The sequence below is a fragment of the Miniopterus natalensis genome, chromosome 5 (genome assembly GCF_054644295.1).
Source record: "Miniopterus natalensis isolate mMinNat1 chromosome 5, mMinNat1.hap1, whole genome shotgun sequence".
In the NCBI taxonomy this organism is placed as follows: domain Eukaryota; kingdom Metazoa; phylum Chordata; class Mammalia; order Chiroptera; family Miniopteridae; genus Miniopterus; species Miniopterus natalensis.
The window spans coordinates 5,644,878-5,661,072 of record NC_142085.1 but is presented as its reverse complement, the minus strand read 5'-3'; the positions used below and the strand labels follow the sequence as shown (position 1 = coordinate 5,661,072).

At 55.2% G+C, this 16,195-nt stretch overlaps 2 protein-coding genes across 6 annotated transcripts; both read left to right on the top strand.

Moving 5' to 3' along the window:
- Positions 1-541: 541 nt before the first annotated feature.
- FKBPL (FKBP prolyl isomerase like) lies at positions 542-2,153 on the top strand. Of its 2 annotated transcripts, XM_016215322.2 has the most exons (3): positions 542-625; positions 909-1,341; positions 1,549-2,153. In XM_016215322.2, the coding sequence occupies exons 2-3, from the start codon at positions 967-969 to the stop codon at positions 2,014-2,016; spliced, it is 843 nt and encodes a 280-aa protein (XP_016070808.2). In that variant the 5' UTR covers positions 542-625; positions 909-966; the 3' UTR covers positions 2,017-2,153. The 2 variants fall into 2 exon arrangements, with proteins under 2 accessions (XP_016070808.2, XP_016070807.2); XM_016215321.2 differs by having other exon boundaries at positions 909-2,153.
- Positions 2,154-2,534: 381 nt separating this feature from the next.
- On the top strand, positions 2,535-15,930 carry ATF6B (activating transcription factor 6 beta). 4 transcript variants are annotated; one of them, XM_087817314.1, is made up of 18 exons: positions 2,535-2,642; positions 3,006-3,085; positions 3,226-3,304; positions 3,541-3,632; positions 4,114-4,249; positions 6,843-6,928; positions 7,061-7,196; positions 7,275-7,406; positions 7,554-7,687; positions 8,352-8,537; positions 8,623-8,714; positions 9,120-9,299; positions 9,454-9,561; positions 9,722-9,851; positions 9,972-10,042; positions 10,257-10,368; positions 10,476-10,560; positions 11,061-11,738. In XM_087817314.1, the coding sequence occupies exons 1-18, from the start codon at positions 2,561-2,563 to the stop codon at positions 11,288-11,290; spliced, it is 2,151 nt and encodes a 716-aa protein (XP_087673440.1). In that variant the 5' UTR covers positions 2,535-2,560; the 3' UTR covers positions 11,291-11,738. The 4 variants fall into 4 exon arrangements, with proteins under 4 accessions (XP_087673440.1, XP_087673439.1, XP_016070861.2 ...); XM_087817313.1 differs by lacking the exon at positions 11,061-11,738 and adding an exon at positions 14,425-15,930 and having other exon boundaries at positions 7,275-7,687; XM_016215375.2 differs by having other exon boundaries at positions 7,275-7,687; positions 9,975-10,042; positions 11,061-11,739.
- Positions 15,931-16,195: the final 265 nt, after the last annotated feature.

The following is a 16,195-nucleotide window of genomic DNA, read 5'->3' as shown; positions in this document are numbered from 1 at the left end:
ACTAAGATTTCTTGAGGAAGAAGAGCTTGAGGGCCATGATGAATGTGAGGGGCAAGGTGAGGCGAAGCCTCAAGGAAATAGGGCCGGTTGAGGAGAAAGGGGCCTGAGGGTTTCCCCTGGAGCACCCTGGGCAGAATGGGCAAGGAGCGGACGGCTGGCTCCGCCTGGCAGCCCCAACAGAGGGGTGACATCAGCAGCACAGGGCCTGAGGTCGCCGCGGGAGGGCGCGGCCGGTCGGCGGCCGCCGTCACCACCAGCGGCTCCGCCACCCTTCTCTCTCCGCGGCCGCCCCAACCTCCCGCCGCGGGGCCTCTCCGGACTCTGGCCGGCCACCCGCCCGCGCCCAGGGGCTCGGGCTCGGCGCAGCTCGGCTGCCGAGGCCGGGGCTCCCCCGGAGCCGGGAGCCGGGGGCGGGAGTCCGATCCCTGGCAGCCAATCGGGAGGCGGGAGAAGGCCGCCTCCGGTTAGCCCGCGTTTGGGGCGTGACGTCACTGGGCTCGCGTCTCGCGGGCTCCGGGGTGCGCGGTGGGCGTCCTCCCTGCGGCCCTTGTGCCCCGGCCGTCTCTCCGCCGGCGGCGAGACTCTGAGCGCAGCACTCAGCAAGCACTTCGCTTCGCAAGGACAGGTGACCCGAGTGGGCCGGCCAGCGCCACCCGGCTGGACGCTCGGGCGGCCGGGGCCTTTTGGACTCGATGGGTGTCCGTAGTTGGGGCGGCTACCGGACCGCGGGGGATTGTGGACTTTATAGTTCTGGATGCATTCTGGGTGGAACCCAGGCTGGAGCAGGACAGGGATTTTTGGAGGAAACAAACAAATAAGAACTTTGAGGCCCAGGTCCCAGAAGGACAGGAAAGGAGTCTAAATAAGAATATACCATTAGCATTGTTTTGATTTTTTTTTTTTTCCAGGTGCCATCTCTTTCCGACACAAACTGTTTACCCACGAGGGAAGGGACCAGGCAGCGAAATGGAAACGCTACCAATCAACCTAGTGGGAGAGAAAAACACCTCTCAACCGCAACAACAGTGGGGAAGGAACCCCAAGAAGAACTTTAATTCAACTGATCAGATTAGGCAGCAGCCCCAAGAACCTCCTACTGAAGTTCTTGAACCAAGAACGAGCCCAGATCCAGCCAGCCAAATTCTAGAGAATCCTCAAGGAACTGAAAAACTGGCTGCTGAACTTGAAGAAGACTCCGTTAAGTCTCATGGATCAGCTAGTGAGGTGCCAGAGCCCCTCCAAATTTCCGATCTCTGGAACTGTCCGGATGGGAGCTTTGTCAAGAAGATCATAATCCGTGGCCATGGCCTGGACAAACCCAAGCTGGGCTCCCGCTGCCGGGTACTGGCTTTTGGGTTTCCTTTTGGGTCAGGGCTGCCAGAGGGCTGGACAGAGCTAACTATGGGGTTAGGCCCATGGAGGGAGGGAAGCTGGGGGGAGCTCATAGAGAAATGCTTGGAATCCATGTGTCAAGGTGAGGAGGCAGAGCTTCAGCTCCCTGGGCACTCTGGACCTCCTCTCAGGCTCACACTGGCTTCCTTCACTCAGGGCCAGGACTCCTGGGAGCTGGAGGCCAGCGAGAAGGAGGCCCTGGCCAGGCAAGAACGTGCCAGGGGCACAGAATTATTTCGAGCTGGCAACCCAGAAGGGGCTGCTCAATGCTATGGACGGGCTCTTCGGCTGCTGCTGACTTTACCTCCACCTGGCTCTTCAGAACGAACTGTCCTTCACGCTAACCTGGCTGCCTGCCAGTTGCTGCTAGGGCATCCTCATTTGGCAGCCCAGAGCTGTGACCGGGTGCTGGAGCGGGAGCCTGGGCATTTAAAGGCTTTGTACCGAAGGGGGGTTGCCCAGGCTGCCCTTGGGAACCTGGAAAAAGCAACTGCTGACCTCAAGAAGGTGCTGGCGGTAGATCCAAAAAACCGGGCAGCCCAGGAGGAGCTGGGAAAGGTTATCTCTCAGGGGAAGAAACAGGATGCAGGGCTGGCTCAGGGTCTCCGCAAGATGTTTGGCTGATTAAAAGTTAAACCTTAAAAGAGACAGGAACCTGTGAATCGTGGTCTGTGCTGTGAGATTTGGGGAGGCGGGGGCAGAGGGAGGGTTTCAGCCCATATCCCATTCCCAGCTTTTGCCTTCCTAGGGGAGATAGCAGTAGCCTCCGTGCACCTCTTGCCCTTCTTTACCCTTACGAAGTCATGGTCACATGTGCTATACTTTAGGGGGCTTACCCATGTTCAAAGAGGAATAGAAGCTGTCTGAACTCCTAAAATCTAGAACTGGCTGGGGGAGCGGGCGGACCTTTAGAGCCCGGGAACTACATCTCCCAGGCGCTTTCTGGCCGGGTCTCCTCCGCGCATGCGCAAGTGCCGGCCCCGCCGCGCTCCCATTGGCCCGGCCTGTAGGGCCGCCCCTCCTGCGGACGCAGGTGCTCAGCGCCCGGGGCTCCTACTGGCCGGAATAGCTTCCGGGACGTCTCCGGTTTTGAAGCGTCTGCTCTTTAGTTGCTGAGGGCGAGAGGCGGGCCTTGGGAACCGGCTCATGGTTGGGGGGCGGGGGAAAGATGGCGGAGCTCATGCTCCTCAGCGAGATTGCGGACCCGACGCGATTTTTCACGGACAACTTGCTGAGCCCGGAGGACTGGGGTGCGTGGAAGGAGGCCTCGGGGACGGGAAGGCTGTGGCGTCCTGTGCCCGGAGGCACGGGGCGAGGAAGCGGAGCCCCAAAGAGGAAGGCCGGGCAACTACGAACCCACCTTCCGAAGGAGGGCGGAGCGGGGACGCCGCCGTGCCTTCGGGGGTGCGGGAGTTGGGGGAGACCGCCGCTTCCCGCAGCAACGTCGAGTTGTTCCGGGGTCGGGAAGGAGGGACTGAAGCAGTTGGGCTGTATCACTTTTCAAGTGGGCGGGCGGTGGGTCCGGCCGCGCAGATCCAATGAGGCTGGAGCGAGGGCTGTGTGGACCGGCGGGCCGGGCCCCCGGACAGCCCCCGACACCGCGCCTCTTGCAGACTGCGCCCTGTACACCGGCCTGGATGAGGTGGCTGAGGAGCCGACGCAGCTCTTCCGCTGCCCGGAGCAGGACGTCCCGGTACTGCTCCCGGCAGCCTTGGCTCTTCCCCTCGGAGGGTGGGAGTGGCCCCAGAACCTGGGCTCATCCCCAGGCCAGAGCTCCTTTGGAGCCATACGTTCTCTCTCACAGTCCTGCCACCCAGTATCCTCCCTTTTCAGTTTGGCAGCAGCATGCTGGATGTGGGGATGGATGTCAGCCCCCCCGAACCTCCATGGGACCCCCTTCCTATCTTCCCGGGTAAGATACCTATCGTATGGGATTCCTTCAGCCTTCCAGAAATCCTCATCTTCCCCGTTTCCCAGAAACCATGCAACCCCGTGTCCTCACACCTCCACACGAGTGCCCTTTAACACCTTACCTGTGTTCCTCCCGCCTTGGCGGGGTGAGGACCCCTCACTTGCATGTCCTTGGGCACTTTTTGGACTCTTCTCAGGCTCTACCTCCTAGTTATTTTCTAACCCCTTTTCCACCAGATCTTCAAGTGAAGTCTGAACCATCTTCTCCCTGCTCTTCCTCCTCTCTCAGCTCCGAATCCTCGCTTCTTTCCACAGAGCCCTCCAGCCAGGTGAGAAAGCCATCTCCCCACTTCTTCTCTCAGTGGCAAGGACTCTGCTCCACTCTTGCCTCCTATAGGTGCTGAGGATTGATTTGTGTGTGGGGTGGGGGAGCTTCTTCCCTCCCTTTGTCATTTCTTTAACATTCTCATTTGCTACATCACCATTCTGGTTTCTAGAAGTTAAAGTGGAATCTTTTTAATATATAGAGATATGTGGCACCGTGCTGGGGCTGAGAATTCTGCCCAAGTTGTCCACTCTAAGGCAATATTTGAAATCATGAGATGTTATCAATCCTCCAAGGAATAAAGCAGAAGGAGAGAACCGGGGGCCAGAGACAGCTTAGGGAGATGCCAAGTACCATTCGAACCAGAATGTCAGATAATTAGCGTTTGTAAGCTGTGAAGCTTTTGTTCTTGCTCTTACTCTTGACACCTTCCTTGTTTTCTTTTCTTCTTTTTCCCCCCCTGCTTCCCATCTACTCTCACCCAGGCCCCTGGTGTAGGGGAGGTACTAGTTGTGAAGATAGAGTCCTTGGCACCCCCACTCTGCCTCCTGGGAGATGATCCAACATGCCCGACTGAAACTGTCCAGATCAATATGGGCCCCACCTCTGATGATCCCTCAGGTAATAACAGCCTGCCCCCACCCCCAGGCTTTACCAGGTAGAGCATGTGAGCATTTGTGAGCATGTATATGTGCGTGGGGGGGGGGGGGTCAGGTAGCCAGACAAGGAGGAAAAGGTGGGAGGGGAAATGGCAGATAACCAGGAGAGAGGCGAGGAGTGGGAGGGAGAATTTTAGGAAACCACAGCAAGGGCAGCACTGAAGAGATGGGTGTGATTTTGCTTTTTTTTTTTTTGTTCCTAGTATCCTGTGGTATAATTTAACTTCCTGTTGCTTTGCGTGTTTTAAAGACTTTGGATAGTTTAGGAAGTATTTATTTATGTTATTTTTTCACTCTAACGTGTTATTATAAAAAATCTTAAACGTACAGAAAAGTTGGAATGCTATGTACCCAACTCCTAGGTCTTACAACTAACATTACTTATGCTATTTTTTCAGTGTTATCGGGTCTAGGCACCCTTTTGTGTTTATTCAGTAAACATTTATTGAGCATCTACTCCATGCCATGTACTGGACAAGATGCTGGGAATGTAAAGATGAGAAAGACATGACCAACACTGACTTGAGAATCTTGTAGTGTGGTGGGGGAGAAAGACAGGTACCAGTCCACATAGGTGTGGTCATTGTAGGATAGAGGTCATCATAGGGTGCTGGGCATCTCACCTAGTGGGGATGAATCAGGGATATGCTGCTAGAGGACATGTTTCCTGTGCTGAGTTTTGAAGGACACATGGAAATTAGCCAGAAGGAGAGTATGGAGATTGACAAGTGTATCTCTTCAGAGTAGATATGAGCAGGGAATGGGGAATGGCAAGGAGCTGTAGAGGCTGCAGAGCCAGGTGGGAACCCTGCTAAGGGACTCTTGGCTTTTATCCTGTGTGCAATTGGGAGCCTTTGAAGAATCAAGTAGGAGAGCAGTATGATTAGGAAGATGTCTCTGGTGGCGGAGTAGAGAATGGATTGCAGAGAGGCAGCACTGGAGGCAGGAGGCAGAGGACCAAGGAACAGGTTCCTGGAGTTAATCGAGTAAGGTATTTGGATGCCGAGAAGAAGGCAAAAAGAATGAAGTAGAATGGATGAGTTGCAGTGACGTCCTGGGCATTGGGCAGGAGTCAAATAGAATGCCTGGGTTTCTGGCTGGGGCAGTCATCCAGTGGGTGACGGTACTGTTCACTGGATAGAGACTGTAAAAGCAGGAGCCCTCTGATCAAGGAGCACGATGAATTCAGGGTTGGACAGGCTGATTGTTAATTTCAAAGTGCCTTCAGGGTTTCCTGGCACTGCTTCTCCAACCAGAAGCAAGAGGGCAAGGTATTCTAGTGATGTAATCCATTCATTTTTCCTCCTGGGGCTCATAGGACAGGGAATGATGGAGAGTGCATTTGGAGGAACAAACAGATCGTAACCAGTACTTTACTAAAAGTTACAAAGAAGACAAACGAATTAAGGATTGAAAAGCCTTTGACGGCAAAAAGATTGTTGATGACTTTGCAAACAGTTGTGTTACTGGAGTCAGATTCTCCCCTATGACTTATATTTTTGGAGGGCCTGTACTTTACTCATCACTTTGATAGACATGAGGCATAAGACAGGGTCCTTGCTTTTGGAGAGTTTCATGTGGGTTATAACCTATAGTTAATAGCTCAATTAGTGGTTACCCCTCAGGATGGGATCTGCATGGCTGGTGGACAAGGAAGGGAAGGAGATTCACTTTTCACTGAATTCCCCTTTGTTCCTTTGGGATTTTTGTATCACATGACTGTATTGCCTATTCAAAAATATAAATTGATTTGAAATTTTAGAATAGCAGTATTGGTGATCATATAATTAAATACCAAAATGAGTGGTATGGACCAGAGGTAGTGCCAGACTATTGACCTTGGGGCTGAATCTGGTCCTCAGATGAGTTTTATTTCACCTACATGGGGCAATCAACTGGTGTTACAGATAGATTTAACAGAGGCCATGAAGGCTCAGGTGATTGAGGCTCTGTAATTTCATGTCTGGGAAGCTGCCAGACGTAGGAAGGGAAATGTGTGAAAGGACAAACAGTGAGCTCTGTGTAAGTCTAGTTGAATTTGTGTGAATGGTGGGGCATGAGAATAGAAGTGACCAGCAGGGAGCTTGGGAGTCAGGATCAGGGTGCAGGGGATCCATCATGGGCCGAGACACAGAATTGGCAGTGGTCAGCATGGAGATGTGTGATAACACTGGGCCAGGGCAGATGAGAATCCAGCCAGGCAGGAGTGTGGCCCATAGGAATGCTGCAGACTCTCTCTGCTTGTGCCTCCTCTATGTGAATTGACCAGGTCTGTGAGGAAGAAACGGATAGCAGAGGGCAAAGATAGCCTTGAGGAAAACTGAGCAGTGGTGAGAAAAATGAAGGAGCTCTGAAGAGGAAAGCTGGGTAGAGGTGGAGGAGAGCATACAGACAGCAGCCCCAGGGCACCTCCACCTTCTGGATTGCCTGCCTAGGGCCAGAATAACTTTATTTGTAGGTACAAGGAGAAATGACCATGTCCCCATTTTCCCATCTTAACCTTCTCCACTGTTTATCTGACATCCAGCTGTTTGTCTCATCCTGCCACCCTACAGGTGTCCAGACCAAGACAGAACCTGTCTCTCCATCTTCCTCCATCAACTCTGAGGCTTCCTTGGTCTCCGCAGATTCCCCCAACCAGGTGAACATCAATGCCCCACTCCAGGCACTGCAGTGACTTCCTTTCTCACTCTCTAAGGTCGGAGAGCTTTTTCTTCTTCAGCTCCTTCTCCTTGGCACACCTCACTCACAGGTTTTCTGGAATGCCCCATAGACTTTTATAGGAAAGGAGGTACTGGAAGTGAAGACAGAGTCTCCAGCTCCTCAAGGGTGTCTCCTACGGGATGTCCCAGGCCCCCCGCTTGGAGCTGTCCAGATCAGCATGGGTTCATCCCCCGATGGCTCCTCAGGTAATGGGGTCTCCTACACGGGTCTCTGGCAAAAGGCCTACAGTGCTGACATTCCTTCTTCCTTTCACCTTTTCTCAGGCAAAGCCCTGCCTGCCCGGAAGCCACCACTGCAGCCTAAACCTGTGGTGATAACCACTGTCCCAGTGCCACCTAGAGCCATGCCTCCCAGCACCGCTGTCCTTTTGCAGCCCCTTGTCCAGCCACCTCCAGGTATTGAGGAAGGAAAGAAGGAGTTGGGCTGGATTGACTTTCTAAGGGAGCTCACAGCCACTGAGGCCCTTGGGTGCTTAGGTGTGGACACAGAACCCCACCTCACTTACAGCTCTCTGACCTCTTTCTCCTGCTCACTTGTCCCAGTGTCCCCAGTTGTCCTTATTCAAGGTGCTATACGAGTCCAGCCTGAGGGGCCAGCCCCCCCTGCTCCACGGCCTGAGAGGAAGAGCATTGTTCCAGCTCCTATGCCTGGGAACTCCCGCCCACCTGAAGTGGACGTAAGTATTTGGGAGCAGAGAAGTAGGGCTAGTAATGGGAATGGAAGAGGGAAGTCTGTTGTGGAAGGGAACTGTGGAATGAAGAGAGAGCAAAAAGGGAGGAAGCAGACCCTTAAGATGATCCTGAAGGTCAGAGTGGACCCCTCTTTATGTACAAGTATCAGCTTTATGTGGTTTTAGGGTCCTTCTGTTTGTTTTCAAACTGCAGATGGTGAAGTGGGGGTGGTCTCAGTAAACCAAAGGCAGAGGAGTCATTCTGTGTTGTGGTTGTGGCAGTAGTTGGAAAAGGGAGGCTGCTTCCTCTAGGGGAAAGCCAGTTAGCAAGGTTAAATTTCAGGTCGTAAAAAGGAGAACTGAGAAGAGAAACTAGTCACCAAGGAGAGGAACTGAGGTCCCACTGGGAACCAGGATGGAGGACGTTCTTCCTACAGTCTAACTTTTCTCAGCTCTGAGGAACAGGAGCAGGGAGTGGTTAGGTGAGGGACCCACTCCCTGAAATGTTTTAGGAGAGGGAATACCCCTCCTCCTCTCATGCTGTGAGCAGGGTCAGGAAGGCAGGAGAGTGGCCCCCAGGAGCTTTGGGTAATCAGCCTCTGGAGTTGAGGGGCATGGTTCCCCTCCCCTACACATTTTTCATTCTCCTGTTAACCCTCTGGCTACCTAGGCCAAGCTGCTGAAGCGGCAGCAGCGAATGATCAAGAACCGGGAGTCAGCTTGCCAGTCCCGGAGGAAGAAGAAGGAGTACCTGCAGGGGCTGGAGGCGAGGCTGCAGGCTGTCCTCGCTGACAACCAGCAGCTGCGCCGGGAGAATGCTGCCCTCCGGCGGCGGCTGGAAGTCCTGTGGGCCGAGGTGAGACTTCTGTCCTTGGGAGACCAAATACAGGCTCCTTGGGAGTACTCACCCACACTCTCTTGTCTCTTCCTCTGTGCCTTAGAACAGCGAGCTCAAGTTAGGGTCTGGAAACAGGAAGGTGGTCTGCATCATGGTCTTCCTTCTCTTCATTGCCTTCAACTTTGGGCCTGTCAGGTGAGACCCTCCTTGCTCCCCAGAACCTTGCAGAACCCCCAACCACCTGACTGATTGCTGTTTAGGTGCCCCCCCTTTATCCCACTCACACAGAGACAGCTGTGGTGTCCCCGGCACAGGGGTGTACCCAGCATTCCCTTCTTGTTCCATCATTAATCTCATAAATGGTACATCCTGGGGTAGGTGGTGCTGAGAGATTTAAGTGCTTCCTGAGATCTAGGCTTTAGGGTAAGCCTCTCCTTTTGTTTCCTGGGCCTATGAGGGAGGGACCCTTCTCATTCCATCTAACTGGTGAAGAGAGTCAATCTTGTAGAGCAGGTGGGCTATCTTCAGAGCCCATGCCCTTAACTAGCCCCTCAATAAAGCTGGTATTCTCCCTCGTGCTCTGTCCTTCCCTGTCCTCAGCATCAGTGAGTCTCCTTCAGCTCCCGTCTCTCCTCGGATGAGTGGAGAGGAGCCTCTACCCCGGAGACACTTGCTGGAGTTCTCAGCACAGTTACCCGTTCATGGAGCTGAGCCCCTCCAGGACTCCTCCCAGGGCCCCGAGGAGCCCCAGGCCAGCTTCAAGGGCCGGCCAAGTTTCAGGTGAGGAGAAGGTCCTCTCTCTCTTGGGGGTGCTGTGTATCTTCCCCACATTCACCATTCCTTTTTGAGGGAAGCCAGTTGCTCCAGCATCACAGCCTTCCCTGCAGGCGTGCTGGGCAGCTGCGATCACTGCCTCCTCCCTGCCTTGTTCCAGGAACCTGACAGCTCTCCCTGGGGGTGCCAGGGAGCTGCTGCTGAGAGACCTGGACCAGCTCTTCCTCTCCTCGGACTGCCGGCACTTCAACCGAACCGAGTCCCTGAGGTGCGGGGGACCCACGGCTGGGCACCTCCCCTGCCATTCATTCTGTCCCTGTGTTCTGGAGCACCATCTCTCCTTCCTGCTCTGCTCCCTCCTGTGTGTGGGCAAGGAAAGTGGGAGCCTTGGCCTGGCACGGAGGTGCTCCCCTCCTCTGCTTCCCCAGGCTTGCTGATGAGCTGAGCGGCTGGGTGCAGCGCCACCAGAGAGGCCGGCGGAAGATGCCCCGGAGGGCCCAGGAGAGACAGGGAACAAGGGAACGTTCTGGGGGTTTTGAGGATCAAGTCCTTGTAGAGGTTTGAGGGATTGTTGAGGAATTGGCAGGGTGGGTGTGAGGTGGTGTCACCTTCCAGGGGTCGTCTCTCTTTCGTTCCTCCCTTCGCCGCCTTCAGATCCTTAGACACTTCTCCTTCCAGAAGTTTCAGGGATGGAAGAAGTTGCCTCCAGTTAAGGCAGTCCCCACTCAACCCCCGGGGCCCCCAGAAAGGTGAGTCTGGGGGGCTTTCTTATTAAGTGGAGCTCCATTCTGAACAGCTATACCCCCAAGAGCTGGCCTGTGCTGTCACCACTACCACCAATGGCATTATGCCTCCCTGGTCCACTGGGGGTCTCCTGTCTCTTTCTCTCATCTTCTCCCGCTTCCCCAATGGGAATGGGGTACTGGGCTGTTCCTCCCAAATCCTGTTTTCCCACCTCCCTAGGGATTCTGTGGGCCAGCTGCAGCTGTATCGCCACCCGGACCGTTCACAGCCAGAGTTCCTAGATGCAATTGACCGACGGGAAGACACATTTTATGTTGTCTCCTTCCGGCGGGTAAGCTCCTCCCGGCCCATCCCCATCACCCTGGGTGTCCCGGCAGTGTGTGTCCAGGTTGAGGCTGAGGAGTAGCTCCATGTCTTTTCCTCCACCCTCCCCGCCAGGACCACCTGCTGCTCCCAGCCATCAGCCACAACAAGACCTCTCGGCCCAAGATGTCCCTGGTGATGCCCGCCATGGCCCCCAATGGTAATTCCTTCCCTACCGGGTATGGAGAGGGGTCCTGAAATTAAGGAGAGGGCGCACTCAGATAGGGATACCCAGCATGAGGAGCCGAGGGGATGAGGGGAGTGGGACATTCCAGAGAGATGCTAGATTCCTGGGGAGAAGAAGCAGGAAATGGGTGCGGAGCAGAACAGATGCAGGCGGCTGATGGGAAGAAGGCAGGTGTGGTCTGCCCGTGGTGAGGGGGCTTGGGTAGGTGCTGGGCTGAGGGGCGGGCTGGGAACCTGCCAGGCTCTCACCTCCTTTTTTTTCTTGATGTCCTCTCCTCTGTGACCTCACATTCATCACTGTCATTCTTTTCCTTCCTTTCCCTCACCCTGCACCGACTCCATCCCTGCCTTCTCACTAACTCCTGCTGTGGATCCGCCTGGTCCCCACTGCCCTTTCTTCCCTGTCCACTCCTGCTTTTCCAACCCCCCCTCTCTGATTTCCGCCCCTTTCTCTTCCTCAACTCCTCCTCACAGAGACCCTGTCAGGCCGGGGTCCCCCTGGGGACTATGAGGAGATGATGCAGATCGAGTGTGAGGTCATGGATACCAGGGTGATTCACATCAAGACCTCCACGGTGCCCCCCTCGCTCCGAAAACAGCCGTCCTCCACCCCGGGCAATGCCACGGGTGGCCCTCTGCCAGGTTCTGCAGCTGGCCAGGCCCCCCAGGCTCCCCACCGGCCCCTCTACCTCAATCACCCCTGACCTCTGCCTTTCCTGCTGACTTAGGACTGGGCAGGGAGGGGTTACAGATGGGACTGTTTATTTCCCTGATCCCTGGGCTTGGGCAATTAGTAATGGAAGGACTGGGAGTGGGGGTTAAGCACTTATTTAGAGGTGAAGGGGCTCACCTCTTACCCCTTTTTGGAATATAGGGCTCCTCTCATTTCTTTGAACCCCCAGCTCCTGCTGCTTTCTTTGAGGGTATTGAGTGAGGGTAAGGTTTGGGGTGGGTGGGCTGGCTCTTGACTCTTTCGCTTCTCTGTTTGGGGTGTGGAGGTGGGACTGTGGTCCCTAGGTGGGACAAGGGCCATTTTTACATGTTGGAGTGTGTTTCTGGGTGTAAAGGAAGGGCAGTGGGAAAGATCAGATTTATGTATGTGCATATCTTTTTAAAATTATTATTACTAAATAAACAACTTGGAGGGAGTTAAAAGGAATGGTGGCTACCTTCCTGGCTCATGATGGGGCATTTGGGGGAACGGCTTCTCCAGGCCAGGGTATCAGAGTTAAGCACAGAAGACAGCTGGCTCTGGGGTGGGCTGGGTGTGGGATCGCAGACCTCATGTCGTCCCCTTGCCCTGTAGCACATGTATGTCTGTGGGCGGGGTTGGGTGGGGGAGGGATGTCCCATGGTGTCACAGCCAAGAGGATACAGATCCTGGAATGTGTCTGAGTAAACAGGAAGGACAGGGGGCCCCACGCCCTTTGGAGTGAGCAGCCTCCCTGGGTCCCCTGCATTCTACCAGGTTCCCCCTCCCCTCACTTTCCAGGACAAACAACTGAGCTGGGGCCCCAGGGCTGTGAGCCAGAAAGGAGGGGCCATAGTGGAGAAGGGGCTGTGTTTGGCAAGGAGGGGCTGTTGAGCATCATCTGTCTTAGCCCAGAACTGGAGGAGACTGAGACCAGAGGGTCCAGTTGAAAGGAAAGGACAAGAGCGGGTACTGGCAAGGCTGTGCTTTCTAATTAGGAGGAAGGGGAGCAGGACAAAGGGTAGGGGGCAAGTCTCACCCAACCTGTGGGGATCCCCGTCAGTGGCTCCTGTCCAGCAGCTCCTCTGACTCCTGCAGGAGTGCCCTGGGTCAGCAGCAGGGTGTGGGCTGGGGCTGGGCTCAACGCCCAGATGACTGGACAGGGGCCACCTGGGCCACAAGCCCAGGCCTGAAGGGGGAGGAAGAACCTCACGTGTCCAGCCAGGCCCCCCCCTCCATTACTGTGTTTGGGGAGAAAACAGAGTAACTGTGGCAACCTGGAACAGTGCTGTCCCCCTTGAGGGCAGCCTGGCTCCTCAGCCAGCACTTCCTGTCTCAGGGTCCCTCAGCCTTACCCAGGCAGTGAGAGCAAGGACCACCCGAGCCGGCCTTTCTCAGTGGCTGTCCTCGTTATGTAACTAAGCCTTGGTTTCCTCCTGTTAAATGGGATATCTGTACCTACTCTCAGGGTTGATGTGCGGGAGAAAGATGCTGTTCATATTGCCTGGTGTGTAGTAGACACACCTTTCCCTCCGTGCTCCTTGCTCCATTTACATTGTCCTTTTCTCTGGTCTGCTTTTATGGGGGGGAGGGGGAGGCCTTTGGGGTAGCACTTGCAGCTCCTATGGCTGAGTGACAAGGGACAGCTGCACTTGGTGCGAACCGGGAGTCAGACTCTCTTGGCTGGGTGGGAGAGTGGGTGGTAGGAACAGTAAGAGGCGTGGAGAGTGGTGTGCCAGGGTGGTTGAGGAAGGACAGTCTCTGGGCTGCCGCCCTCGCCCTTGGGGCCCATAAAGATCTCCAGCCACAGCCCCTGTCCAGGGCCACCTCAGCCTACGGCCACTGTCACTGCTGCACCTCCATAGGCCCTTCCTGTCTCAGGCCCTTTGACTTTGTGATCTGCTGTTTTACTTCCTCGGTATCCTGCCCTTTGTTCTTATCACTGCTGACCCATTGTCTCTACTCTTATTTGCTCTAGATTTCTCTCCTACCTTTCTTTGCCCTCTACCCACCAGGACTCACCTTCTCCTTCTGACCCAGTCGCTGTTCTCTGCTCATCTTTTTGTTTCCTGCCTCTCTGGTGTTTTCCCTTCCTCCTCTGCCTCACAGCCTTCCTTCCTTTTTTCTTGCTCCTCTCACCTCCTGCTGCTGAGCCTTTGCTGCCTCCTCCCTTTCATGCCACCCTGCCCCCATTTCCCTTTCCACTGCTTCCTCCACACGCTCCGTGACTTCCTCTCTCCTCCCGCCTCAGCCCCCCTCCCCTTCACTTCCCACCCAGTCCTCTATTCTCCCCAGCTGTGGGGCCAGACTGGAGAGCCGAGCGTTTGCCTCATCGTTCTGCTATGGCTCTGGATACAGCACATCTGGATTCAGGGGCCCAGATGTGTGGTTGCCACAGCGACCTCAGTCCCTCTGGTAAATACGGGCGCCCACCCGCCTGAGAGCAGAGAACAAAACAATTGTGTGACTTTGTTTTGTCACGAGATAGAAATGTCCTCCCTCCTCCCTTCTCCCCACACCCACATCTCCAGGCAGAGGAAGCTCTGAGGGTCCAAACTTTCTTCCTGTGGCTCTCTTGCCCCAGTTCAGCCCAGGCCTCTTAATTCTCTCCCATCTTCATCTCAGACTCAGTCTTTTCTCTCCATGTTCTTCCTCTCCATCTCCCAGCCCCAAATCTCAATGATGAAATGTTGACCCCGTCTTATACTTGGCGATTTCTTCTGACTGAATCTACGTAATGACGCAGGAAGCAGTTCCAGAAACTGAGATGGTCACCATCCGTTCTCAAGGAGTCCTTCCAGGGGCCCCTTCATTTGTGTCTGCCTCGAGTCTTCAGTCTTCCAGGGCTCCCCTTTGGGAAGGGAGAGAACACAGGCTTTGGCATCAGAGAACCTGCATTGAGGCCACCTTCACTGCCACTGGCAGAGTCCCTTGAACAAGTCTCTCCCGTCTCTGAGCCTCCGTTTCATAAAACGCCTGCACTGTGGGAAAGTGCTGTGTGCCGGCAGCTCAGGTCCAGATGTTCTGTCTTCCCCTCGCGGGGACCGCTTCCTTGGATCAGAGCCCCTGGCTTGCCCTCCCCCCTCCTTCCCCTTCAGGTCCTTGCCCTTAATTGCCCTCACTCTCCTTGTCTTCCTTCCCTTCTAGCCTTTCCCTCCCTCCCTCTCCATGTCTACCCTTATCCTCACAAGGTCAGGACAGGAACTTGGAGGTTTATTCAAGGATGGAGACCTGGAGCTGAAGTCACTGGACCAGGGTTCAGACAACAGCAGAGCATGTGGACAGTTCTCGACAATACCCCTTTCTGCCTGCCACCCGACACCTCAGTGAAGGTGACCCACTTGGACCACTAGGCTCCCCTGCCTTACGCCTGGGGCTCCCCTACCAGAAGCTCTCCCGTCTTCTCTCCCAGACCTTTCACAGTTCAGTGTCGACAGGCACTTAACCAGGCACCTGCTCTGCAAGGCCTGGCACTTTCCTGACATGCAAATGGGAGATAAGCTCCTGGGGGGACATGAGAGCCTGAAGTCTGGGGCTTCAAATCCAGGGCATCGAATCTCAGAACCTGAGTTGTGTCTGTGAAGCTTCCTCAGGTGCCTCGTGAGCTTGTAGATGTGCGGGGTCCATCTCCCTGGTGTGGACTTTGAGGGCCCTCCTTCCAGCCCCTGCTCCTCCTTAGGGTCTCCTGGCTACTCTGGGCCACCTATACTTGTGGTGGCCATACCTCCTAACTAAAAAACAACATATAAGACACAGGACCAAGAAAAATGGATATGACACAATTGCTAAAACCTGGAGCATTGGATAAGACTGTTCTCTGCAGTTGGCTCCCTATGTCCTGCTGTTCCAGACCCTCACCCACCCTCGCCCAGAGGTCTCAGGGCTGTGGGGGCTCCAGGCCAAGACAGCGGAAGGAAGCTGCGCCCAGCTTCATCCAAGATTCTGACTTCATCTTCCCCATCAAAGCCAGGAAAAAACAGACACACACCCAGACATACGGGGACACCCACGCAAGCCTATCCCCAGCCATGGGGAGCTCACTGGGCATCTGGCACAGCTACATGCTGGCCCAGTGTGCCCTGACCCAGCACCACACACCTGTGGCTGTTGGCACCTGTGCCCCAACCCAAGGGGCAGAATCCGGCACATCTAGGCCCTTGCACATCCTTTCTCCAATGACTCGCCAGTCTATCCATGAGGGGTGCAGCGGGATAGCAGGAACTCTGTCCTCTGTTCCCTCTGCCTGGCTACTTCTGTGTCAAGTCGGCTTCTCAGCCCCTGATCAGGGCAGCAGCACATGGGGACCCAGCAGCTGTGTGTGGGTGTGTTCGATGCCTGCTCTCAGGTGTAGGTCTTTGCATCTCCGCCTCCAGCCCCCAACTGTCCCTATCCTCCTGCTTCCCTGGAGCCTCCAGACAGTAGCCCTTCTGCTTTGCACAGCTCCACCCATACCTGCCTCTGATGCTCGATGCCTGAACTCCCCCTAACCTCAGGTTTCCCTCCATGGCTCTCCTGAACTCCAACTGCTTTCCCAAGTCTTTTACATCCTGGTGTTCAGCCAGTGACCGAGCCTCATCTGTCATTTCTGTGGGAATTCGCTGAGGTGGGAGCGTGGAAAGGGGGCAGCGATTGGAGCTGAGAAGAGGAGGTGGACTGAGCTGAGCTGGCAGGAGGCAGCACAGGGCAGAGGAGGGAAGGATAGAGAGACCACTTGGCAGGGGGTAGAGCAGGGACTGCAGTCCTCAGGAGGCCCCATGCTGGGGAGGAATCTGGACTTTGGAGGGAAGTTTCCTTCTGCCATGCACCCCCAGGAGAGAATCGGTGAGGTGCGGGACAGATGGGGCAATGTGGCAGCTGGGAAGAAGGGGGAGGGGCGCAGGGGAGGAGGAGAGAGGGGGTCTGGATGTGGGGAAGGGTG